The 27,597-nt window shown below is 38.5% G+C and overlaps 1 protein-coding gene across 17 annotated transcripts in view; it reads right to left on the bottom strand.

The window, feature by feature from the left end:
- Rims2 (regulating synaptic membrane exocytosis 2) overlaps nt 1–27,597 on the bottom strand; it is a 455,960-nt gene that overhangs the window by 83,165 nt on the left and 345,198 nt on the right. For 3 of the 17 annotated variants that reach the window (XM_051159504.1, XM_051159506.1, XM_051159505.1), the window contains one exon: nt 13,916–14,088. The exons of the other annotated variants lie outside the window; for them this stretch is intronic. In XM_051159504.1, the coding sequence (XP_051015461.1) occupies nt 13,916–14,088 (173 nt within the window). The remainder of the gene's footprint in view (nt 1–13,915; nt 14,089–27,597) is intronic. 17 annotated transcript variants of the gene reach the window in all.

The following is a 27,597-nucleotide window of genomic DNA, read 5'->3' as shown; positions in this document are numbered from 1 at the left end:
GTTTATTTTACTTGTCAGTAGGTTAAAATATAACATGGCTCAATTTGGGGGCAGTAATTTTTGATAGATTCTTCCTTTCTAGTTTTCACATTTTTAAAAATTGTAAAATATGCTACAAATACAAAAGAATCCAAAACATACTAAAATCATAATTTAAAAATGAACCACTACAAGCTAAGAAAGTGGACTTTTAAAGGTCATAGACAAGTAGGAATGGCTTAGTTGTGAAAAGGTTGTAATAATCATAAATATCAAAGTAAGGTTCATAAAGTAGAGAATGAACTGGTCAAAACTGGATGGTCAGCTCTCCACAGCACTACACACACTGACGGTCAGCTCTCCACAGTGCTACACACACTGACAGTCAGCTCTCCACAGTACTACACACACTGACAGTCAGCTCTCCACAGTGCTCACACACTGACGGTCAGCTCTCCACAGCACTACACACACTGACGGTCAGCTCTCCACAGTGCTCACACACTGACAGTCAGCTCTCCACAGCACTACACACACTGACGGTCAGCTCTCCACAGTGCTCACACACTGACAGTCAGCTCTCCACAGTGCTCACACACTGACGGTCAGCTCTCCACAGTGCTCACACACTGACGGTCAGCTCTCCACAGTGCTCACACACTGACGGTCAGCTCTCCACAGCACTACACACACTGGCGGTCAGCTCTCCACAGTGCTCACACACTGACAGTCAGCTCTCTGCAGTGCTACACACACTGGCGGTCAGCTCTCCACAGTGCTCACACACTGACAGTCAGCTCTCTGCAGTGCCACACACACTGACGGTCAGCTCTCCACAGTGCTCACACACTGGCGGTCAGCTCTCCACAGTGCTCACACACTGATGGTCAACTCTCCATTGTATTACATAGGGCTCTTGCTTTTCACAGCCAGAGAAATTTGTTTTGATAAATTTCTCCCAGTGTTTTGCTTATAAACTTGACTTGAGAGTAATATTACAGAAATCCTACTTAATTTCAGAGTACTAAATAACTTCTAAAAGGCCTTTCAATTATGATTATTGGTTTCTGCATATAATTAAATATGAAATAATATATTGAGATTTTAAGTATGATTCATAGTTACAAGTTGTTTGCAATCAATAATCATGGAGAAGGAAGGGAGGGTAGGTGAGTTAGACGGTTTACAGGTAAAGGTGTCTTCCCCTGCTGCCAAGCCTAGCGACCTGGGTTTGATTCATGAGTCACATGGTGGAAAGACAGAAGTAACTCCTGCAAGTTGTCCCCGACCCCACATGGTCAGTGCTGCACCCCACCCATTCCACATACACAGACTAAGTAAAACTAATCAAATAATTAAGAACCGTGACCACAGGATTATAAAACATCACACCATTTAAATAATTAGAAAAAAGGGCAGTACATTTAATCCAATTCTTCAGCATGTAAAATTTTTACTTTTAGAATCATCTTTTACACTCATTGTATAGGTTCCAGTATTTTCACGCCATAGCTCGCCTTTGGGAGTGTGCGTAACACAGACATTCCTCGTCCGTTTTTAACAAACACGCATGAAGGAGCTACACTGAGGTCCTTGGAGAGAACCAGATGTGACTTCCGGAAAAGTGAAATTTAGCAGCACAGCATCACTGTGCCCCAAAAGAACATCCGGAAAACACAGGTGATTTTCAACTGCACAGATTGAACCTAAATTCTACACTTCCCTTATTACAGTGGTACAGGAATCTAAAATCAAGGGATTCTTCATCTCAAACTATAAATATTGTTGCTTGCTCTATCACTCCCTAGGTTAACTATTTAACTCCAATGATATATCAAGATTCCTATGTCTAGTAACAAACATACATGTGTGCAAATATATATTGTGAACATCACACCTTAGATACAAAGACATTCATATATCATATGTTCATATGTATGGTTTATAAAATGAGATTTTTTTAACCAGGGAAGTACTTTGCAAAAGACAGAACAACATTATTACATACTAAGTGAAGACTTTGTAACATATTGGATAATGGGTTAACTATATATTATCTTAACACAAATATAAAAATATATCCTTATAGCACTCATTCATTACTAAACTGAAAAAATGTGAATATTTTATAGGTCAAATAAGATTTTATTTATTCTTGCCATGTAATGTATAGAATAAAATCTTTTCATCAAGGAAATATATTCCAGCATATGGTGGACAAAGCTCAATCCCGTGTTAAAATATTATATGTGGGAATCACAGACTCATAATCATCATGTAAGAGTGAACTCTGAACATCTCGAAAGTGATAAATGACAAAGAAAACAGTAGCAGCAATGGAGGTGCAGGGTGCAGAGATGGCGGGGATTCTGTGTAGCACGCGTTAGATTTGGCTCTGTCCGCGCACGTGCACAGACACGTGAACGGCATACATAGGATTGTAGAGTGATAAATTTTGATCTCAGTAACTAATGGTCCCAAGCCACTATGTCGATATAAGTATGGAAAATATAGAAAGTCATTTTATTTGTCTATTTCATATTTGTGCGTTATGGCTTGTTTTTATTTGAAATGATTTTCTAAACAGTACAATGATTTATATTTTCAAATATGTGAAAAGTCAGTAAAATGTTCAGTGTTCATAAGATTTGCTGAATTTTATAAATATTTTATGGAGTTCTTCTATTAGTGTCATTATTGGGGAAATAAATCCCATTTTATACTCCTTGGCTAACGTTGCTGCTGTTGCATTTGTGAATTGTTATTCGGGATTTTACTTCCTTCCATAGCCCCACCCACCTGCTTACTTATACCAACTTCTGTGATTATTTTAAGACCTAAGACTTCTAAGTAGTCCTACATTTCACATCACAATCCTCTACTTAGAGCAAGAACAAAATATTTATTTAGCTTAAAAAAGTACAAGATAAATTTAAAAATATAAAATTAAGGCATATCATTAAGTGTTAAACACATTTGTAGAACTCCCGAAAGCATTTCATAAAATACTTGCATCATAACAATTAGGAAATACTAGTTCAAATGATTTCACTAAAGGACAGCACACATAGTAGTTCCCAAAGTTATTTGACAAAGGTTCATTTAAACACACACACACACACACACACACACACACACACACACACACACACATTTTCTGAGAATACACTTGAACAATGCTGATTTAAAGGAATAAACTTTGTTTCTAAGTATTTGTACCCTCTGTCCTTAACCTGCAGACTGATTTTAGCTAGGTACTTTTTCATATTCATATAAGTTTAAAAAGGTCACACAGAGAAACCTATGAATTTATGCGCGCAAAGATGCACAATAAATTATTAAATGCCTCTCTGGACCTTATGCTTAGCAGCAGAATTGGAAGAGCTTCCCAAACATGCTTCTGACACACACTCGTAAAAGCCATCTGATCTGCTCAACACCGGCTCAGCAGCACTCCACTAATGGATGAAGGAAGAATTCCTCCCTAGCACAGCAATTTGGGGTTGCAGGGAGAGAGGTGTCATATTCCTCAGTGGCACTTGTCCCTGCTGTCAACCCTAACTAACTGCAGTGGGCCACACAGACAGACAGATACGCACAGAGGCAGGAGAGGACCTTGGGAAGATGAAATCTGGTGGGAGGAAGAAAGGGACCGGAGGGTAATGGGGCCAAGAGAAACTTTAATTGAAGAATGTTACAGATGCGTATAACATCATAGAGTAATAAACTAGATGAAAACCTTTTTAGTGGTTAAAAGCTACTGATGAATCATGACTTTTCTTCTAAGAAGCGTGCCTGTGACAGCTACTAACAGTCATCTGGCTGGGCATGGTGATGCACACCTGTAATCCCAGCCCTTGAAAAGCAGAGGCAGGTGGGTCTCTGAGTTTGAGGCCAGCCAGGGTTACATGGTGAAAGCCTGTCTAAAAAGAAAAGTCATTTGTTTCTAGTTTCAAGTTACGCCACTTAAAGGAAATCTATAGAGAAGTGGGAGAAACACTTGACCTATGTGTCAAAAGGCATGACCTCAGTGAGCTGAGGAACTGAGGCTATTAAACACTGACAACCCACTTCTCCCGCCTACGTGGCAACATCCGGGTCCCACACTTGTTCCTTTCACTGAGCCAGCACCCCAGGCCTGCTTCTGGTTCTAGCTCCTCCAGCAGCTGCAGGCTTTCACTCGATCCCGGTGCCTGTCATCTCAGTCCTGTTTTCACACGCACAACTCTGCAGACCACAGTCAAACCTGAACCTTACTTCTCTTGGTCCACTCTGGAGACTAACTCTTCAAAACATATGACAAGCACTTTCAGCTTTGCCATGTATAAAAACCATGACGGATTAGCGACATTTCTTGTATTTAATGTCCCAATGTTTATGATCCTAGTTTGTTTGCTGAAAAATTTTAATATGGAGAATGTACAAATTCAGGCCAATGATTACATTTATGAGGAAAGGATGAAAAAAGGGCCTACAAACAGGAAAGAGAGCTGTCACCTTCTCTTGGAAATAAAGGTTGTATTTCTTTGACTCATGAGATAAGAAATATATACTCAAGAACAAGAAAAGAAAGAGATGAATGGAAAATTGAGAATGCTAGTTTGTAAAGGCATGCTAGAACTGAAGAAAGTGTGCTTGATAAAAATGCTTGAATTCTTACATCTACATACAATACTTATTAAAATATTTCTTCTCTTCAGCATTTAAAGCATATTATGACCACACCCTTTCAAAGGGTATGGATTTTTTTTTTTTATATTAGCAGTGTCCTGCAATCATTAGTACTGTCTACTTCAGTAAACCAACAACACAGATCAGAGCCTTGGGATGTTATCAGTCACTTTGCAATGCTCTTTTCACCTCAAAACATGACTGCTGCTAATTTACTTTTTAAAAAAAGAAAAATCACTTCACTGTAATGAACCACAAATAAATATATCACACAGATACATTAAGGTAGCCACTGAATCAAACACTTAACCAGTCCTAAACACTGTACATCTCTATAAACTTCTTTAGAGAGAGAATAATCGTATCATTTTATTTCAGTAGAATTCACACTTCTGGACATTTAGTTCAAATGTAATAGGTAACATGACCTTTGTCTTTGGATGATTCACTTGGTAAAAGTGTTGCAAGCTTTGCAGTGGGAGCCAGTATGTTGATCCTTTACCTAGCTGCCAATGTTCTACCATGTGACTGTATCATACTGTTTATTCAATATTCAGCAAAGACAACTTTTTATGGAGTTTTCACAAATTAACTACTTCATAAAAACTGACTGCCTATGTGTCACTCTATCAATATAACATTTACATTTTTTGCTTTTTTTTTTAAAGATAAGAATTTTCTAATAGTATCCATGAGAGAAGAAGAGTTTAAATTATGAAAGCAGAAATAGAGTTAGGAAGATAGACACAACTCAGTCAGTAAGTCAGTAAGATTGGAGGTTGGAGAGAAGCAGTTATGCTCAGTGGGGAAAAGCTAGGAAAGAGCAATGCCAAGCTTTCAGGTGGTGAAAGTTTGAGTATGGTATGCTAGACCCCTAGAGAGTAAAACAACAACAACAACAACAACAACAAGGGGAGCAAGCTATCTTTTGGGGGTTGTTTCTTTGATAGGTTGGGAGGTAATAATGATTCTAATTCTATGCACTGAGTGCTGTATTTCCAGTGATGGATAAGATGGCCAGAGCTCTTAGCTGGAAAAAAAAGCATTAAAGGAAAGTTTTCTGTATTCTAAAGTGGTGAGTATCACTAGGAGACACAGTCTTCAAAAAGGCTTTTGTAGCTAGTGCAAAGGCTGCTTTAAGAACTCCATTAGCGGGAAAGGAGGGAGTCAAATTATCCCTACTTGCAGATGATATGATAGTGTACATAAGTGACCCTCAAAATTCCACCAGAGAACTCCTAAAGCTGATAAACACCTTCAGCAAATTGGCTGGATACAAAATTAACTCAAAAAAGTCTGTAGCCTTCCTATACACAAATGACAAGCTTGCAGAGGAAGAAATTAGGAAAACCACACCCTTCACATTAGCCACAAGCAATATAAAATATCTAGGAGTTACCCTAACTAAGCAAGTGAAGGACTTGTATGAAAAAAATTTCAAAACTCTGAAGAAAGAGATTGAAGATGACCTGAGAAGATGGCATGATCTTCCTTGCTCATGGATCGGGAGAATTAACATAGTAAAAATGGCCATCCTACCAAAAGCAATCTACAGATTCAATGCAATCCCTATCAAAATACCTACACAATTTTTTAAAGACATTGAAAGTTCAATTCTGAACTTCATATGGAAAAACAAAAAACCCAGAATAGCTAAAACAATCTTGTACAATAAAAGGTGCTCCGGAGGAATCTCCATAACTGATCTCAAATTGTACTATAAAGCAATAGTAATTAAAACAGCATGGTACTGGCACAGCAACAGGCTGGTTGATCAGGGGAATCAAATCGAAGACCCAAATATAAATCCACACACATATGGTCACTTGATTTTTGACAAAGAAGCCAAATCCATTCAATGGAAAAAGGATAGCATCTTCAACAAATGGTGCTGGTCTAACTGGAGGTCTATGTGTAAAAAAATGCAACTGGACCCATATTTGTTACCTTGCACAAAACTCAAATCCAAGTGGATTAAAGACCTCAACATAAAACCAGAGATACTAAGCCACTTAGAGGAAAAAGTGGGAAAGAGCCTGGAACACATTGGCACAGGAGACAACTTCCTGAACAGAACACCAACGGCCCAGGCCTTAATGTCAACCATTAATAAATGGGACCTCATGAGGCTGAGAAGCTTCTGTAAGGCAGGAGACACTGTCAAGAGAACAAAGTGACAGCCTACAGACTGGGAAAAAATCTTCACCAACCCTACATCTGACAAAGGTCTAATATCCAAAATATATAAAGAACTCAAGAAATTAAACACCACCAAACCGAATAACCCAATAGAGAAATGGGGCTTGGAACTAAACAGAGAATTCTCAACAGAGGAGTATCAAATGGCTGAGAAACACTTAAAGAAATGCTCAACCTCCTTAGTCATCAGGGAAATGCAATCAAAACAACTCTGAAATTCCATCTTACACCCATCAGAATGGCTAAGATCAAAAACTCAAGCGACACCACATGCTGGCGAGGATGTGGGGAGAGAGGAACACTCCTTCATTGCTGGTGGGAATGCAAACTAGTACAGCCACTTTGGAAATCTATCTGGTGCTATCTCAGAAAAATGGGAATAGGGCTTCCTCAAGACCCAGCTATTCCACTCCTTGGAATATACCCAGAAGATGCTCCAGCACACAACAAGAAAATTTGCTCAACCATGTTCATAGCAGCCTTATTCATAATAGCCAGAACCTGGAAACAGCCTAAGTGTCCATCAGTAGAAGAGTGGATAAAGAAACTGTGGTACATATACACTATGGAATACTACTCAGCTATTAAAAACAAGGAATTCCCGAAATTTGTGGATACATGGATTGAGCTAGAAATGATCATAATGAGTGAGTTAACCCAGAAGCAGAAAGAATCAAATGGTATATACTCACTTATATCTGCATACTAGCCCAAGGGACATGTCCCACGAAAGCCTTCACTTACCAGGAAACTGGGACAGAGGGGAGGGCATCCTATTGGGACTCTAAATGAGAGACGCATGGGAGAATAGCAAAGTAGAAGGATCCAGAGGATCCTAGAAATCTACAAGTAGAACAATATGATAGGCAGATTTGGGCCCAGGGGTCCCGCTCAAACTAAGGCACCAGCCAAGGACAATACAGGAGGTAAACTTTAAACCCCTTTCCAGATCTAGCCAATGGTCAGAATATTCTCCACAGTTGAGTGGAGAGTGGGATATGACTTTCTCACGTACTCTGGTGCCTCACATTTGACCATGTCCCCTGGAGGGGGAGACCTGGTGGCACTCAGAGGAAGGATAGCAGGTTACCAAGAAGAGACTTGATACCCTATGAGAATATACAGGGGGAGGTAATCCCCCTCAGGAACAGTCATAGGGGAGGGGAATAATGGGAAAATGGGGGAGGGAGGAGTGGGAGGATACAAGGGATGGGATAAACATTGAGATGTAACAAGAATAAATAAAAAAAAAAAAAAGAAAATATTTTTCAAAAAAAAAATTAACTAAATGGGGGCTGCAGATACAGTTCATAGTTTTAAAGAGCATACTGCATTTTAGAGGACCAGAATTCAGTTCCCAGCACCCACATCAGTCAGCTCACAACTGCTTGTAAGTCTACTTCTAAGGAATCTTGACACACTCTTGACTCAGCAGGCACCTAATGCATGTACATGGAGCACACAAATCCATGCAAGAACATGTATATCCACCTGAAATAAATAAGTAAGTAAATAAATAAAGCTTTAAACAAAGCAAAAAAAAAAAAAAAGAACTCCAATAGCCATTTCTGTTCAGTGTTCTAGTGGATGTCCACTCAGGTCAATACCATGGGAAGGACAGCAAAGCTTTCAGATTGTGAAATAGGATTTAAAACTATCGTTAATCACAGAAGACAAGCAATCTTACACAGAGTCATAGAAAATTGTAGTGTACAAAATCAGTAAACCAAAAAATAAATTGTACTTGTCGATCCTAGCAATGAATAATCTATAAACGATGTTAATATCCATTTATAATAGTGCCAAAAATGTGAAGAGTATTTTTAAAAGTGCTTGACTACATAAAAAATATAAATATAATTTCAAGAAAGTAAAGAAAAAGTAAACAGAACATCATATCATGTTTGTGAACCGAGAAACGTTACTCTTAAAACCGACAGCAATGCTCCATGCTAGGCAATGGCTCAGCCCACAGGCGCTTCCTCTACAGCCCAGTGACTTCAGCTTCATCCCCAGATGCCGGGGAGAGTAGGAGAGAACTGACACAATGTTTTCCCGTGACACGTAACAGCAGTATTTTAAATAATTAAATTTTTTAATGGTGGTTATTTTCAAACTGACTGAACCCAACCCCTATCAAAATCCCAGTTGTTTTCTTTTTCCAAAATTCATGAATCTGATTTCTGGATTCATTAGAAAATACAGTAAGTCCAAGGAGAAGATGGACAGCATCCTTATCTTCTGGAACATTCCTTTTCAATACAGACAATCCTGGGCCCTACTCTAAATGTACAGAATCACAATTTTTAGGGTGGTGTTCAAGTATTTATATTTCTTTTTAAGTTTAGGTGTTACATAAAGCATAAAATAGTGTAAGAATAAGATTCTCATGTTACTACAGACAAGCTGTGTTTTCATTGGAAACGAAATACCTAAAGAAAACACAAGGCATTGATGCCACTAGCTACAAGGGGATACGTCCACTGCGTGCTCTCAGATGAGTTAGCATGGAAAGTGCTCCCCAAAAACAAGCAGACAAAACTGAACTTAATAAGTGGAGTGTTAAACAATGATGCCCGCATGTGAAAACACCTTCCAGCTGATAGACGCACGTCCAGCTGCTGAGTGTGCTCCCGGCTACCATGGAACCAGTTACTTCTTGAGTCCCTGAGTATAAGGCCACACCACCAGAATGACAAATGTGTCTACTCTCCTGTTTGCTGTCTACTGTGTACATCTAAACCATGGAAAAGAGGGTGAGCACTGGCAAGGTGAATCAACTAGAAAGATAAAGCGGGTATATAGGACAGCGTGACACGCATTTTAGAGTCGCAGCCATCATTATTTTCACATGAAATATTATTACTGGACCTCTTCCTGCAAACTCCTTCTTCTCCTTCTTCTTTTTATTGAAAAAAGGGTCTGCCTCTGTAGCCCAGGCTGGAATCAAATTGTATTCCAGACTAGTCTCAAACTTGGGACAACATTGGTGTCTCAGCCTCTCAAGTGTTGGGATGGCAGGAATAAGTCACTGTGTCTGCTATAATACTTTACCATTAACTATAATGTATAATGTAATGTAAAACTAGTACCCTACCAGCAATACCTCTGTATCAATATTTAATTAGCAATTACTCTCCTGCCTCAATAATTAAATAGTATAAATATCTTTTATAAAAACAATCATGAAAACTTGAACCTATATCAGTATATTCTTCCAAAAACATTCCTATCAGAAGAGTAATCTTCATTAGAAAAAGAAAAGTATTTTTGTGTAGCATTTATAGATATACTACTAATAAAAATTTATGAAAAGTTTCTTAACTTTTGATCTTTTTCTTGTGTCCCCAGAACAGGGCATGGACGAATGGATACAGTTTAATTTAGACACAAAGCTATCAATGTGCCAATTCTTTTCATTGTTTGGGTTTCAGCTTCCATTATAGATAGTTTAAGTTCACTTCTTTGTGTACTAAGTTCCTGTTCGTATAGCCCTGTGCTTTCTGGTAGGTTTATCAATGAGGCTTTTAGTAAGAAACCATTTTACCCTCCAATGTAGAAATGTTTAACTTCATTTCTGTCTCAGTTAACAGTTCAGTACCTGAGAAATTTTCTAGATCAATATTGGTTGGAATGAATGATTTCTCTTTATCTCTTACTACCTTATCTAATACAACTTTTTCTACTTTCCCATATTACATATCATAATAAAATGTATATAATATACTTGTACCTTCTTCAGTATGCCATTTTTAATCACTAAGGTGGTGGGAAAATTTCATGTGTGTATATATAAGTAGCAATCATTCATTAATCACATTACAAGAACCTAACATTTAAGGAATCATTTTCAGTTTATTTTTGCTATCCATTTTCCTCTGAAACATTTAGCAAATTCATTTAATATGACTAAGAGTAGACAATACAGTCCTGCACTGAAATATGTATCCTGCCACAAGGTCTAATTTTGCAAAGATGGCAGCAATCCTAACAGCAAGTTTGTTGCTTCTTTTCTCTTGACAAAATATGAATTCAAAATGAAAGCTATGAAACGTCCATGACTTACTGTAGAATAAGACACTTTCCAACAATGTTGTATAAGAACTCAAGTTATCGTTACTTTTTAAACAATCTATGACTGTAACATCAAGTACCAAAACACAAAACTGCTAAGAATAACCAGACATACCTGCCCTCAGAAATGAAGACAGTTAGATTGACCCCAAGAAATGAAAGCAAATTCAAGAGTCTATGCTGTCATGATGGATGGATAACATGGAAGGCTCCTTAGGAACAACTGCATGCACGTCTCGCTAACTTAGGAAATATAAGCTGCCTAGAGACATCAACCTGGCCTTCTACAATTTACAGACCATAACTTGATAAACATCTTGGAGAAATATACTTATCTCCCCTGCCCTCATAAAATAAAGTGGTCTTCTTAAACTAGAGAAAATGGTGCTAGCAGCCTTTAAAAAGCGAAGAGCATAGGCCATAAGCTTCTGTGCTCTGCTCACCAAGTCAGGTGTCCAGTAAGAAAACATGGCTCCAGGCCAGCCACAGTGGCTCGTGTCTTCTCTGCCCAGCCCACAGAGGACACACAAGACTCAATTTTTGCTATGTTCTTCAAAGAGAAAAAGGACTCTCTGTCTCTTTCAGAAAACTCTTCCCTATGAATTAGTCATTAATATTCATAATCACCACAAGTCAGGAATGGTTGTTTTACTTATATGATAGTTCAGTGTAATTATCCAGTTAAACAACAGACTTGAAATTACTGGTTTCGAGTCAAGTAACAAAACGTGCCTTACTGAAGAGACATTTTTATGTTTACTGCGTGCTTTAAAGACCTATAGAGTGCTGAGATATCTGAAAGAAAAAAGGAAATATACACCATAGACCTGTATACTAAGTGAGAAAACTACTATCTCAATTGTCCTCTCTTTCTCTTTGGGAAAAGCTCAATATGCAATTGGGTTTTGATATAATAGCTTAAATTTGACAAAAAAAAAATATGTTTTGTTCCTCAAGTAAAATTTGTGTAATATAAAAATATTCTGCTAGGAAACTTGACTTCTTCAATGTGACTTTATTTTCAATTTTCATTTTCAAAAATATGTAACTGAAGCAAATCCTTCACCTTGAGAAGGGAAAGTCTGACTGTGTGCTGCTGATCCCACTGTGTGCTGTACTCCCATTACAGAGGCAGCGTTTGTTCTGCTTCGCTCTGTGTGTTTGTCCCTGTGCCACGATCCTGGTCTTGCAGTTTTTCTAACTGCATGCATTTTAAGACGAGAACAATCTAGCATGTCTGCCTTCCAATGAGACCTGGACACCTACCACTTCCTTCCAGAGAATCATGGGTAAGGAAATGTGGTGTGCATGGCCAGAGTCTGAGAACTTAAGAGGGTGAATCGTGAGGATTATGAGTTTGAGACACAGCATGGGTTAACATAGCGAGTTCAGGTCCAGCCTGGGCTAAAAGTGAGATGCTGGTTCATAAAGCAAAATCAGTAAGAGCAACTCATGCCAGACAGAGAGCAGTGTCCTACTTTACAACTGTTCTCCCGTCTCAGACTGCGCTACAACATCCCAGAAAACTAACACATAGCCAAGGAGATAAGAGACCTATTATATTAAGCTTTATACAATTTTCACTCATTTTTAACGTTTTTCTACTACACAATTATATCTTATAAATTATGTTGAAAATTTAGGCCCCTCAGAATCTTATTTAAGGATATTCCTTCTCCCCCCCCCCCAAATAGTCTTTACCATTGGTAAAAGGATTTGCAAGCTCCCCTTTCACTATCTTTAAAGGGAAGTTGGGGAAAATACATGGTGACTTCATGTTAAGAATGCAAACTAAAATCAAACTTGAGCTGGTAAACAAACTCAATCAGACTCCCAGATCTAGTGGATATAAATCAAGGACACTGGCAGGCCAACCTCTCTGATGGTAATTTCAGCATATTATTCAGTTATGCTAGAAGCTAACACACACAGGCAAAACAAAAGAAGATGAGATGACTCTGACTGTGAAATGACACTTAAGAAAAGGACAGAGGCACGTTACTGCTGGGGACCCACACAATCGCGCGGTTTTACCTGTCGTCCTCTTGGGAGAGGCTCCTTCGCAAGTCCTGTTTGCTCCACTGCTCTCTCTCTTTCCCCTGCTCAGGGGCGTCCAGTGCCTGTTGCTCCTCGCCTGACTCTCTGTTTCTCTCCTTATCATGTGTTTCTGCCGTCTCCTTCCCTCTCCCATCCTCACTAACTATTTCCTCCTTTACCTCTTGCTCCAACTGAACTGTCTCTTCTTGCTGACCACCCCCTTCCCCTCCCTCTGGTCTTTGAATGAAACACAAATGGAAGGCATGCAAAGAAACACAAAAGAGAAAAAAGTCAAGAGAAATGTAACTGAAATGAAACAGCAAAGCAATGAAAACAATTAAAACTTAGGTGAAACTTGAACCATCTGCACTGCACTGCACACCAGAGATGCGCTGGCAGCCATAGCTAGCCATGGGAAGCAGGCTAGGGCTGCAGTCTCCCCATTAGAGAGCGCTCTGGTATCTATGAATCGATAAGACAAGGGAGAACTAAAAGATGACCATACACTACATTTTCTTGAGACAGTGAATAATTTTTCCATGTATTCACAATACTGTCAATAGGGTAGGGAATCCTCCTATCTAAAAAGCAACATGTTTCTTTTGAATTAATATAATCTATTTAACCAGGAAAAAATACCCTCCAATATAATTGTTTCTCACATTCATCAGAATGTTAAATTCACACCTCCAGTTAGTCATCTTATTTCAATAAAGTTCTAACAATTGTAGTTTAGCTTTTAAGTTACAGGCATAAAGATATTATTTCAAGTAATTTAGTATACAGAACTGTCATCAGCTCCATAAAAACTGGCCAAGATAAAGTAAAAATAACAATATAGAATATACTATCACTTTTACAATATATAACAATACTTCAGAAAAATATTTCTATTTATCCAGAGAAATAAGACCCTCTGAAACACACAGAGCAGTTGCTGCCCAAGTGTTCTTACCTGATTTTCCTGTTTCCTCTTGGCCGTTCTGATTGGACGGACATGTAGCTTGTGCTGCTGAAACGAGAAGCACTACTAGTCCTTGAAACCGCGGACACATCACTTACGTCACTGTCCGAGGATTTAGTGGAGACAGTATCTGCCCCTCTATGCGGGTCCCATCCTGATGGGTGCTGTTGACACAGATTGACAAACACGCAGAAGCTGTCAGTATACCGCACACAGCGCTCCTTAGCTGCTCCTATTTCAGCACTTTAACTGTCCGTGGAGGGCACAGCAATACCCCACTCAGGCGCATATAAGACAGAAGTGAGCGGTAATTAGCCTAAAACAAAAATTTACATGAAACCCTTGTTTTTTTTTTTTTTTTTTTTTTTTTTTTAGCAAAGTAATTATAGCATTTTCACCACACCCCAGTGAGGGCCACTGAAAGTTTCAAACCAGCAATGGCCTTAGGGAAGAACATTTAGCTAAAATTTGGGAAATAAACATTTGGCTTAACATTAGGAAGCACAATTCTTAAATTTCTGATTAAAATTTGAAAGAAAAACAAATCTGGTCAAATTGTCGCTGTAGCTACAAACATCAATTCTAGTAGCCATCAACTTTCTCTTTAATCCACTGCGCCTCACTGAAAACCTAGAGATAACACAAAATCTAATTAATAAAAAACTAAGCGTTTTTAGAAAAGCCAAGAGAAAAAGAGAAGTTTAATTCCTGAGCAGTTGCTGGAATTTTGATGAATCCTAGAAATATTAGGAAAAAAAATCATTATTATTTACAATAGTTCACTCTTCCTGGAATTGAAATAATTAGATGGTAAAGTGGCACAGTCAGGGTGCAGGGGATTCGTGGGTGCACAACAGTTCTGGTAAATTGCAAACCAACATAAATATTTTATGTTAATGACCTAGTCTCATAAAATGCATTTAATGTTAAAACTAATGGACACAATGTAATTTTATTACTGACAACAAAAAAATCAGCTGCCAAAAGTCCTTAAGCTGGAATATTAAAAGGAAGGAAAAGGAGAGAAGAGAAGGGAAGGCTATGCACCCTCGGCGCCTGGACGCTCGGAGCAGAGGAGACTCCCACTAGCTGAGCAAATTTAGGCAGGTTATTTAGCCTTTAATGTTCACAGTCTATTATGACAAGAATAATACCATCCTTGCATAATTGTTTTGAAAATTACAAATGATATTTGTTTTGTTATAATGTAGAAAAAAAATGAAGTATTATTACTGCGTCATTACTAACTGGAGTCTTCCTCTAAAAGCATCCAATATGGCTGCTGCTGTGCCAGAAGGACCAAGTCAGAGAGTTCCTGCTAATGGGTCGTCTTTGCTTATTATATGCCTTATGATGAAGCATCCTTATTTACTCAAGTTTTTGAGAACGTTCTAATTATAAGTGACGGTGGGTTTTACATTTTATATAAACCGCTCATGAGTTGAAGACTTGCACCTTAATAAAAATCCATCAGGAATAATGGTCCAACATAAATATTTGATAGATACAAACAATTTGGCCAATACAACTTGAAAGGCAAGTGGCCATCGCTTGAACACTTATCATATTCAATGACTTATTTTGTTTCTTCTGGACCTTGCAATTTATAGCTGTATACGTTTTTATTAAAATTGACTTCAAATGTAAAATAAAAGGGATTGTTTCTGAGATACCATAAAACATTGATAATCAAATTCATTAATCTAAAAATTTATATAATTAAATTAGGTGGCAAATGACTTTAATCCACCTCACCTTTCAACTTCAATTATTTTAAAAAGGCCCATAATTTAAATTATTCAGAATCTGCTGCCTCTTTCCCCTGGAAATGTCTACATAAAGAAAATAATGGTGTTTATTAGCAAGAGTAATATTACCTATTTTTAGCCCACTTATTTGGTACAAATTTGGTTCACAAGATTCTTTTTCAAATAAATTCATTTACAAATACAAATTTACTTAAGTTACTGTACTATTTCAATCAGTAGATTATGTATTCACAGGTACATCTAAATAATATACGTGTGTGAATAATTTCAAAAATCTATACTTATATTTTCACCAGATTTAAAGTATATTGACCTGAAGCTGAGACATAGATGGAGATCTTTAACTTTACTCATGTATCTTTTAATATTCCAATTACCAAAAAAAAAAAAAAGTTTTAATTGTTCAGTAAATGTTGACCTGTACCTGGAGAACTTTGTCTTTCTCGTTTCTATAATTTATAATAAAAGAGAGGTTACCTGCTACTATTTATTTTGAGATGTTTTAAAATTAGATGGAAAAGCAGCCTAGCATTATATTTCTTATTTGCTTCTGCTTGTGAGACCTTCACATCTGAATTCAAATGAAAGAAGAAAAGCTTTAGTTGTGGCAGGAAGTAGAGGCAAAAGCACAGTCATTAACAGCCAACACTCTTGAGTGAGACTGAATCACTGGTCTAAAATTCTAGCCATTCAAATTGCTAGGCTTACGTTCTTAGACCAATTGCTTTTATGAGTGCCCCAGTTTTCAGCTGTTAGAAACATGGCTAACAACTATGTTTTTCTCTTAGGCCTGCTGCAAGGATTAACACAACAATGCCTGTATCTAGAATTATCTTTGACACACAGCAAGAGTTTAAATGGCAAATGAGACAATAGTTTTTAAATATTATATCTGGAGCTGAAGGTGGTGGTACACACCCTGAATGCCAGCACTAGGGAGGTAGAGGAAGGCATCTCTCTGAGTTTGAAGTCAGCCAGGCCTTCAGAGTGAGTTACAGGACAGCCAGGGCTTCACAGAGAATACACACACACACACCTCTCTTTCTCTCTCTCTCTCTCTCTCTCTCTATATATATATATATATATATATATATGTGTGTGTGTGTGTGTGTGTGTGTGTGTGTGTGTGTGTGTGTGTGTGTGTGTGTGTATGGAAATAAACCATTTGAGGCCACTTTAGTATCTTCCCAAATTTTGTTTCTCTTAGCAGACAAAGCAGGATGACTGTTGCAAATTCGAGGCCAGCTTAGACTACAAAGCAAGACTCTGTCTAAAAAATTAAAACGGACACTCAACAGTCTCCTAGAAAATAGCAGATGGTAAAGTGCAGTACCTAAGGCATAAAGTCATTGAAGGAATTAAGGCCATGAAAAGGAATTAAATGGTATAGCTTGTATCAAGAACAGAAAATAGCTGAAAGCTAGAGTTTGATATCGTACTATCTACTCAAGACCGTACCATTCTGTTTACGTCTAAGCAACTAAGCATGTTTAGTATATCTGTGTCTTCAATCACAAATAGAACCGTAATAAACAGAACAAGAAACTTAAAAAGCAGAACAAGATTTGTGTGTGTGTGTGTGTGTGTGTGTGTGTGTGTGTGTGAGTGTTGTGTATTTCCTAGTGTCAGAAAGTAGTCTGCTGGGGAAAGAGGTCATCGTCTTACCTAGCTATGATTCCTATTAACTACAATAACAACCTACTACTACACAAGACGCGACCTCTGATGCAGCCATGGCATGATCGTTAGGGCAGTAACCAATTGCTTTCTGACTGGATTTGAGGCTCACTCCACAGGAGGGAAGTCATGCCTGGCACTGTAAACACGGACAGGAGCTGGTGGCTGGGAAGATCATGGGCCTAGTAGAAAGCCTACTATGTTTTTTTCTAAATGAATCTGTTGTTGAATAGCCTCCGAAATACTTACTTAGATCTAGAGGTCAGTACTGCTATCAGCCTTGCAATGGACAGAGGTGAATGCAGACTCTCATTAGTGGTGTGAGTGCTGAGAATATGTGTTAGTGAAGTCTGCACTCAACTTGGACACCTGTATCACCTCTCCACGGCTCATGCAAAAGGAATGGAAAGCCTAGGGGTCAGACGACAGGAAGATGTGTACCAATAAAGATGTGCACTTCACTCAAGTACTCAGTTCAGTGTGTTTACCTGCACAAGACCCAAACAATACTGGGACCTTCAGAGTCTGTCTCCTCACGCGTGGGGGAGTGAAGCATGAGGCCCCACTTACTCATGGGGATTCTGGGCACTTGATGGCTGCTTGAGGGACGGGGTGTAAGTTTCTGCATAGGGTAACTACTGATACACTGTTTATGGTCTAATAAATAGCGTTCTGTTCATGCTCACTCAAGCCACTCTGATTAAGCTCAGTGGGTCACACACAAGAGGAAGGCATGAAAACAAAGGGGAGGGAGTTGGAAAGAAGGATTTCCGTTGGAAAGGGAGGGCATTGGAGAGGGCAATGGAAAAAGAAAATGACCAGATTCATTGTGTATTAGAGAGGACAATGAATGATGAAGATGGACAAAATTCATTGTGCACATGTATGAAGCTATCAAAGAATAAAACAATGAAAAATAAACATTCTTATTTATAGAAAAAGAAGATAGTTTAAATGTAATTAAAATAAAACATAATCACATATACAATTCAATCTCCTTGATAAAAATTGTGACCTGATACTGTTATTCACATTGAAAATGTTTAATGCATTTTTAAAATTTAAAGCATGATAAACAAAAATTATAAACTTTATTTTTTGATGTTAAAGTTGTGTTTATTATAATGTTCTCCACTTTTGTTTTTTCTTTTTTAATATATTTTTAAATTTATTCATATTACATCTAAATTGTTATCCCATACTTTCTATCTCCCATTCCTCCCTCCCTCCCATTTCCCGTTACTCCCCTCCCCTATGACTGTGACTGAGGGGGACCTCCTCCCCCTGTATATGCTCATAGGGTATCAAATCTCTTCTTGGTAGCCTGCTATCCTTCCTCTGAGTGCCACCAGGTCTCCCCCTCCAGGGGACATGGTCAAATATCAGGCACTAGAGTTCGTGTGGAAGTCAGTCCCCACTCTCCACTCAACTGTGGAGAATGTCCTGTCCATTGGCTAGGTCTGGGTAGGGGTTTGAAGTTTACTGCACGTATTGTCCTTGGCCAGTGCCATAGTTTGAACAGGACCCCTGGGTCCAGATATGCCCATCATAATGTTCTACTTGTAGGTTTCTAGGACCCTCTGGATCCTTCTATTTCCCCATTCTCCCTTACTTCTCTCACCTAGAGACCCAATAGGAAGTCTTCCCCTCTGTCCCACTTTCCTGGTAAGTGAAGACTTTCATGGAGCATGCCCCTTGGGCTAGTGTCCAGATATAAGTGAGTATATACCATTTGACTCTTTCTGCGTCTGGGTTAACTCACTCATTATGATCATTTCTAGTTCAATTCATTTGCCCACATATTTCGGGAATTCCTTGTTTTTAATAGCTGAGTAGTATTCCATAGTGTATATGTACCAAAGTTTCTTTATCCATTCCTCTACTGAGAGACACTTAGGCTGTTTCCATGTTCTGGCTATTATGAATTAGGCTGCTATGAACATGGTTGACCAAATTTTCTTGTTGTGTGCTGGAGCATCTTCTGGGTATATTCCAAGGAGTGGAATAGCTGGGTCTTGAAGAAGCCTTATTCTCAGTTTTCTGAGATAGCGCCAGATGATTTCCAAAGTGGTTGTACTTTAACAATGCTATAAAAGAGCAGGGCATGTCGGTGCACATCTTTAATCCCAGCACTCTGGGAGGCAGAGGCAGGTGGACCTCTGTGAATTCGACCCAGCCTGGTCTACAAAGAGAGTTCCAGGACTGTCAAGGCTGTTACACAGAGAAACCATGTCTTGAAAAACCAAAATCAAAACCACCAAAACAAAACAAAAACAAAACAAAACAAAAAAACAAAGCCTCAATGATATAAAAGTAATTCAATTATTACTATACTCCAAAAATGAGCTATAAATGTGAATAAGTAAATTGGTTTATTTAGGAAATGGTGCTATCTTAGCACTATGCATCAAATAAGGTTTTAAATGATAGGCAGGATACAGCTGACAGATTAATAAGGAATCTTTATTATTCTATTTAGTGGAGCAAAACCAGAAGGTTTATGATTTCAGCTAAAGACTTCCCTGCTTGGATATGACTAAAATCATGGACAAGTCTTTCCCAACAATATTCTGACATTTCACATGTTACTATCAAGCAGATCATGAACTGCAAAATTTTACAGGAAATTATCATTCTTTAGGATGTTCCAGACTCTTAGGTGTTCCTAAGTGGCCTGGAAAAGTTAATGTTCTTTCAATGTATCTAAAATTAGTGGAAAGTATCAGTGTACCTGCAAAGCTCTACTGAAAGTCCAGAAATCATTAAAATTTTAAGATATAGTTGATTAAAATTAGAATTTTTATAATAAAGTTCCATATTATTCACTGTCCTCATTTGGAAGTTTTGGGCAATTTCCCAGGCTATTTTTTCCTATAGCATTGCATCAACATTAGCTACTCCAATCTTTGTACATGACTTCTCAGATAAAGAATTATGTGAGCTTTTGCAAATACTGCTTGGCTTCAGCTTAACAAATCTTACAAAAACTACTGTAATTTGTTGTGCAAAATGCTAATCAAAGGAATTATTACAAGATGTTGGGCAGAAAACAATACCATCAGTAACAACAGAGTAAGTGTATGTATCAAGTAGTATGTGGAAATATCTTTAAGTCACATTTAGGGAGTATGGTGGTTTGAATGACAATGATCCCCATGGGCTTGTACGTTTGAATACTTGGTCTTTGGTTGGTAGAACTGTGTGGGAAGGCTTAGGAAACGTGGCCATGTGGGAGGAGGTGAGGTGTTGGAGCTTCAAAGGCCCAGGCCACTCCTTGGCAGCTCTCTGTTTCACGCTTGTGAAGCATGAAGTAAGCTCTCCACTACTGTTCCAGTCTGCCTGCCTGTTGCCTTATTCTCACCATTATGGTCATGGACTCACCACCCGCTCTGAACTGTTAGCCCCAAATAAATTCTTTCTCCAATTAATTTCCTTGGTTATGGTGTCTTATCACAGAAATCAAGAAGTAATTAAGACAGGAAGGAAAATTAATGTGTTGACCTAAAAGTTGGGGGAAAATCAGGATGAACAACCTTTGGAAGAGTGAAGGAGGTGGACCATATGGGCAAGACTCCTGATTTCAGTGTGGGTGCACAGAACAGAGACAGAGCTTCTACCGAAGTTACCTGCAGAATCACGTGAGTCGGGGATGCTATCCTTTTTGCCATTATGCTTTTATATTATATCATAATTCAAAAAAGAGGTTCTGCTGCCCTTTGAAATTCCCTAACTACCTCTCACAAGATTTTTTTTCTCCCCCATAAGGAACTTAAAGCTCTTACAATGATTAATTTCAGCATTTCAGTGTACACACAAAAAGAGCCCTAATCGTCAGAGACAACTTTGTTTAGGTGTGATTGCTGATAAGGACATTGTATGATATGTACATGAGAGAGAAAGGCAAGGAGAAGCCATAGACACAGGACTTAAACGTAAGATTTCGCCTTATAAGCAATACTCTACAAGTGAAGGATTGCCTGTACCTACGGGTTCAGAGGCAGGGCTGTGCGGTAAGGCAGGACCTAGAGAGTATCTGCCTCAGTCTGAAAGGGCTCAAGCTTTTCTCTGGAAGCCTGATAACACTGAACCTTCGCTTTGGATCGTCTTCAGTGCAGTAACAAAACTAGTTAGGTCTGTGTACCTCATAAAAGGCAGTATTTTAAATAGAATATGTAAATTGTTCTGATGACTCTTTCCAGCCATTGTGAGGGGGGCCTTTGCTGTAGCTGGAGCCAGAAGAAAACTGAGTGAAGTGAAATGAGCTATGGCCCCGCCCCCCGATGCTCTCCACAAGGCAAAGGCAGCATCATGTGAGGTATTCAAGGAGAAGCAGACATTACTGAGTGACTCCAATCTACTTAAGTAAAGTCTTTGTTACACTTTTATCATTTGATTTCACGTTTCTCTCTGCTTGGTTTGTTATAATTTCTCCCTCCCCATTTTCCTCATCTTTCTAACAGTCTGTGTTTATTGATTACACTCTTGTGGAGAATAACTTTTATTCATTTTGGTGTCCTGTAATCTGGATTTTTGCCTAGCAAATAGTAGGAAATCAATAAATACTCAATAAATGTTGATGAACAGAATAGTTAACAGTGACGTTGACAATAAGCTAGAGTATTTTCTTCACCATCAAGTACTACATCAGAAGCTAAGATTTTGTCGTAACAGTTCTGGAGGTGCTTCATCTTTTCATTCCATGTGCAGTGGAGTGTGTTCTGGCAGTTGTTTGCCAATCACTGTTCAGGAGGGAAAATTTTTAATTTAAAGGGTCTGTTGGTAATTGTGGCATGAAAGTCTCCACCATGGATGTAGGGTATACCTCAGTGGTAGAAAACTTGTTTAGCATGCATGGTGCTCTGGCTTCAATCCTTAGTACCTCAAAACAAAATAAAATGAAACAAAACAAACAAACAAAACAATAAAAATTGTGGCTGATTTAACTCAGCATGTGGTCATTGTATGCAGAGTTGGGCACACTAGCGGGGATGGAGATTAAAAATATGAGCACTGTTTGCAGGATTTACCAAGAGGCCTAGGAGACAAGTAAAGGCCAACAAAACATCTGCAATATGCTAATCCAAGGAAATCTTTGGAGCATAACCAGCAACAGCAGCATGAGGTAAAGCCATAGTCCAGAAGATAGCATGCAGCCCAGTACCTATTCAAAAGCCCAGCTATAATCACTTAGTCTGAAGAAAAATTACTGAGTAAATCACTTTTCCTGCAGGCCTTGTAAAGGAAGAACTGTTGCCAGTAGTTAATTCTGGCTTTCCTAAAGACCTGGCTCTGTGGGAACTCCGTAATCGGTTTATTCAGCTCATGCATGGTGCAGATGTATTTTACTTCTTTCTGTTAATTTCCCAGAAGCAGGAACTAAGCCTGTTTCCAAAGAGAAATGCCAGGCTTAGCGAGCTGCGCTTTCGGAAGAGCTCATGCTTTTGCGTTAATAAAGGAATCTACTGTTCTATTCCTTAGCGGCAAGAATAATGCAACCATGCCATGCCCCACTTAGGAAACTGCTCTTCAAACAATGTAATACCTGCCTGCAAGTCAGTGGCTTCTCCTCACCCTTTCCTTCTCTTCCTGAGCGTCTTGGAAGGTTTCTCAGGAAACGTTATCTGTAGTTTCTCCCCTACTTTCTAGACTGCTCCCCCTCAACATGTTCTCTTCCTGGCTTCACTTTCCTTATCGTTATTTGATACGTTTATCCAAAGTTTCCATCTAAATCCTCTTCACCATACATATTATGCCATGGATGTCCTAGTTCATCATTTATGGGTTAATGACCACATAATGACTGATGGATCTTTATCTTGTGCCCTGGCCACTCTCTCAAACTTTTGAATCACATTTGTACCCACTAATAGGATATCTCTCACTTGTGATTTTTCATGTACAGTCAATATAGCCAAAACCAAATTTATTTTCTTTTTATTCAAAACAGCCCTTTCTGTATGTCACAATCTTTGTGCTAGCTAATAGGCACAAAATCCAACTAAATTTCAAAAAAAGGTAGCTGTGGATTACCTTTGGCTTCCCCAATATTCTCCACTTTAATTATCAAGAAATATTGGTTGCTCATTTAAGAGACACCAATATCACCTCAGTACTTAGCCTCTTGGGAGTAACAACTAGGTTCTTGCTTTTTTGTACTGGTGAATACTTAATGGCTATTTACTTGTGGCCAATACTGCTGAACACCCATCCAACACGCTTCCTCCTCCTTTCTTGACTAAAGCAATCTAGCTTTATTTTGGTGACAACAGCAAAACACAACTTCATTGTCATAGGATTCCTTATGGCTAGGGTGGGAATGAGAACAGTATGACCACTAATACATGGACAGGAATCTAGAGGATGGAGTAGGAGAAAGCCACTGTGTTTCTGTTGATAATGGGCTGACTCTGTGGGGATGGCTCTGGAAATTTCCTTCTTCTCTGGCTGAAATTAATATTGGCCCAATAGTGCAATAGCAGCTCCGTGAGTGAAAGCTCTGTGCGTAGTAATCCTTGCCCTGGATTGCTGTTTGTACTTCATGTTATATGAAAAAAGGACAAAATTTTTGTCATGTTTAGCTGTTGCTGGAATAATAGCAGAATGCCAACCTGACCAACTGTGCTGGCTAGCTTTCTGTCAACTTCACACAAGTTAAAGTCATTTTGGAAGAGGGAATCTCAGTTACGAAAATCTCCCTGCCCAACTAACCTGTAGGGCATTTTTGCTGATTGCTGATTGCTGGAGGAGGGCCCAGCGCACTGTAGGTGGTGTAAACACTCCAGGGGTTGTCCTGGGTGCTGTAACAAAGCAGGCTGAGCAAGCCACAAGAGCAGGCCACTTCTCCATGGCCTCTGCATCAGTTCCTGCCTCCGGGTTCCAGCCTTGACTGCCTTCAGCGGTGGAGTATGACCAGAGAGTGGGAAGATGAAACAAATTCTCTCCAAACTGTGTTTGTTCATGGTGTTTCTCATAGCAACAGAAACCTTAACTAAGACACCAAATAACAAACTATTTCTAAATATGTTTCTGAAAATTTTTTCTAACATCATGCTAGAGACATATTCTATAAACAACAATATAAAGAAAATCAAAATGCAGTCATCTAATTTTGATTATAAGAGGCAACATATTACAATGATCATGGGTATGTACTTAACTCTTCTACATGTAACTGTTCATTGCTACTTCAAGTAGCCATATCATCTTAACAAGTCTACCGATTTCTTTGAGTTTGTATCAAAACTACAGAGATACTAACTCCTCAGGTGAATATGAACTTCAAATGGAGCCACAATACGTGACTCAGCTGGTATTTATTTTGATATTGGCAGCCACTGTCTTTGACAGCACCAAAGCCCACCATCAGGACCCTGACTTGTGGCCACCATTTGGGTCTAACTTCAAGCAAAGCCTGGAAACTAGCTGCCGACCTCTTCTATAAATTATCTTCTAATGCCAGGTCTAACACATAGGGAAAAAACATAACAGTCAACCTAACTTGTTAATTCACATTTAGTCATTATGTAAATTGTTAACCTATAATTACACTTATATTTGATTCTAAGGAAAGTTACAAATCAATAAAAAAATCTTTGATTATAACTAACTAAAGTTTGAATAATTCTTATGGTTTACAGACAACATTAAATAATTTATTTATTATTTCCCTTTCCCAATATATGATCATTGTAATTTTAAAAATTCTACCCATGTATAGAAAACATTTAATGATAGGATCAATCTATAGTCTACTTAGAATATTAATAACAGGCCATTATGTACTAATTCAGATTCATGTTCTATCCTTTATTCTTCTGTGAATTTCTGTGAACATTCTACCTTACTCTGGAACTGGAAGTCTGCCCTTTGCAGACACTGAAGACCCTCAGCCATGTTAACAAGAACAACCTATTCCACGTGGAGCGGCATCTCATCTGTGCCTTTTGAGAACAGACCCTGACTACTAAACGATTCCGTGCATATTGATGCCAAGAGAGGCAGGAGAAAATGCCAGCTTTTAGTCCAAGCTGATGGGCACAGACACGGCAAAGGCACTTCCTCAACCAGCACGAGGGACAGCTCCTCCAGAAGCTCAGGGCAGGAGTTTCTAATGGTCTATGTAGAACTAGGAACCAGCACAAATCTAGAGAGGTGCATGAGAGGGCAAGCAGAGGGTTGAAGATGAAAATGGGAAGGGTAGGACATGTGGGACCATGAGAGGAAAAGAAGGCTGTGGTGTGTGTGTGTGTGTGTGTGTGTGTGTGTGTGTGTGTGTGTGTGTGTGTGCGCGTGCGTGTGTGCATGCATGTGCACGCATGTGTGTGCGCGCGTGAGTGCAGGCGTGTGTGCGCGCATGCTCGTGCGCGTGGATGCGTGTGTGCATCTGTGTGTGTGTGTGTACAATAAGTGAAGGCTGATAAAAAGAGATGGCAGTAAGAAGATTAAAAACTAATAAAATTTAAATATGTTACAGTGAAATTTAATACTCTGGATACTAACTTAAAATATTAAAAAGGAATATAAAGAAACCTGGCCTAACCACAAAACTTAAGAGTTGGCCTTTTGTGGCCGTCTTTAAGTGTTATATGGCTCATTACCTAATTGTTGGAATTAATTAGAGAAAGATAAGAGGCACTCTAACAGGTTAGCTTTGTTAGTCATATCGCAGGTCTGAAGGGCCACGCTAGTGCCTGAAGTGTTGCTATTAGACGCACCAAGATAGGAAAGATGTCTTCTTCCAGGCTGTCAAATACAAATAGCCAGAACACTAAGAATGTAACATCTATCTAGTTCCTGATTGTGTCATGGTTCTTCTTGCTACCGGTAATATATTGTATCTATGTGTAATAATATAAATGTATATGTAAAAAATAAAAAAAAAATGTTTAATAAAAAAGTAAAATAAAAAGAAATGATCAGGATATACTGCATACACGTATAAAAATTTCTAATAATGAATTTATAAAGAAAAAGAAAAAGGACGTGAGAGCATCAGTGGCAGGACCTCAACTTTGCAAATCTGAAGCAGGCAGGTACAGAAGAAACGAAATGAGCCGGGTCAAAAGTGGGGCTTCTTTCAAAATCAGTGCCTTGTAAGGAAACAGAGTCCAAAGGCACGTGTATGTGGGAAAACTAAGGCAAAATAATAATCTGAAATTTTTATGGCATTAAAAAATGGAAATGCAGAAGGTCCACCACTCTTTAACCTCTGGGTGACAGGAAAGAGGAGAGGAGGCCAGGTCTCCACAGTGACCACTTAGGTGCAACAGCAACCAAGTCTTCTTGGCTTAGAGCAGTGGCCTCTCACAGAGCTCCTTGTCTTTAATTTTAATTAGTATCTTAAATATTTTATTAGAGTTATATTTTTGATATTTTTATTATATTTCTTTTCTCACATATATATTTATGTCATTACACATAAATAAAATAAACTACATAGAGTAGAAAGAACCCTGAAACAATCAGGAATTATATAAATGTTACATTCACAGTGATTTGGCTACTTGAATTTGGCAAGCTTGAAGAAAAAACTGTCTTTCCTATTTTGGTGAGTCTAAAATTCTGAATGTAAGTCAATATCTATCATATCTCATCTCTATTAACTTAAGACATCTATCTAGACCCAAAAAGCCATCTTACCCCCTAAACAACTAAGCTTAATTGTAAAACTAAACTATCTGGTCTTCAACCCAATCAGAGACTTGAGAAGGAATAAAACTTAATTAATCTGAGTAGACAGGAAATGCATGTTAGCAGCTTCCACAATGAGAAAATGACAGAGACAGTTTACTGCCTAGGCAGTCGCCTAAAATGCTCTCTAATACTGGAGCATCATCTTCAGCCTTCTGGCCCAATATATCTGACAGACATATTTACGAGGCAGTAAGTATTGAGGACTTGCTTACCCTGCCTTGGCAGAGTTTGGCCATGACTCTGCCTGTTTCCAAGCTTGCCCATTTTTATGTACACATTTGCTCATATAATGACTGCCTTAAAAATCATCAACACCTATAATACTCTGAATTTTATAAAAATTTAGAAAAGCAGTATAGATGATGTTGTTTAAAAATATGTGCTAAATAATATAAAATTAAAATATTACATATAATTTAAGTAATGTAGATAAGCATAAAATAATATACAAAGGCTATTAGATATTCTCAATGGCAAGACATAAAATTCTTGATAATTTGGTCCAGCAAACTTTTTAGTTATTTATCATAATAA

This window comes from Acomys russatus, chromosome 17, assembly GCF_903995435.1.
Source record: "Acomys russatus chromosome 17, mAcoRus1.1, whole genome shotgun sequence".
NCBI classification, from domain to species: domain Eukaryota; kingdom Metazoa; phylum Chordata; class Mammalia; order Rodentia; family Muridae; genus Acomys; species Acomys russatus.
The sequence above is the reverse complement of the archived record's forward strand: the minus strand, read 5'-3'. Positions and strand labels throughout refer to the sequence as shown.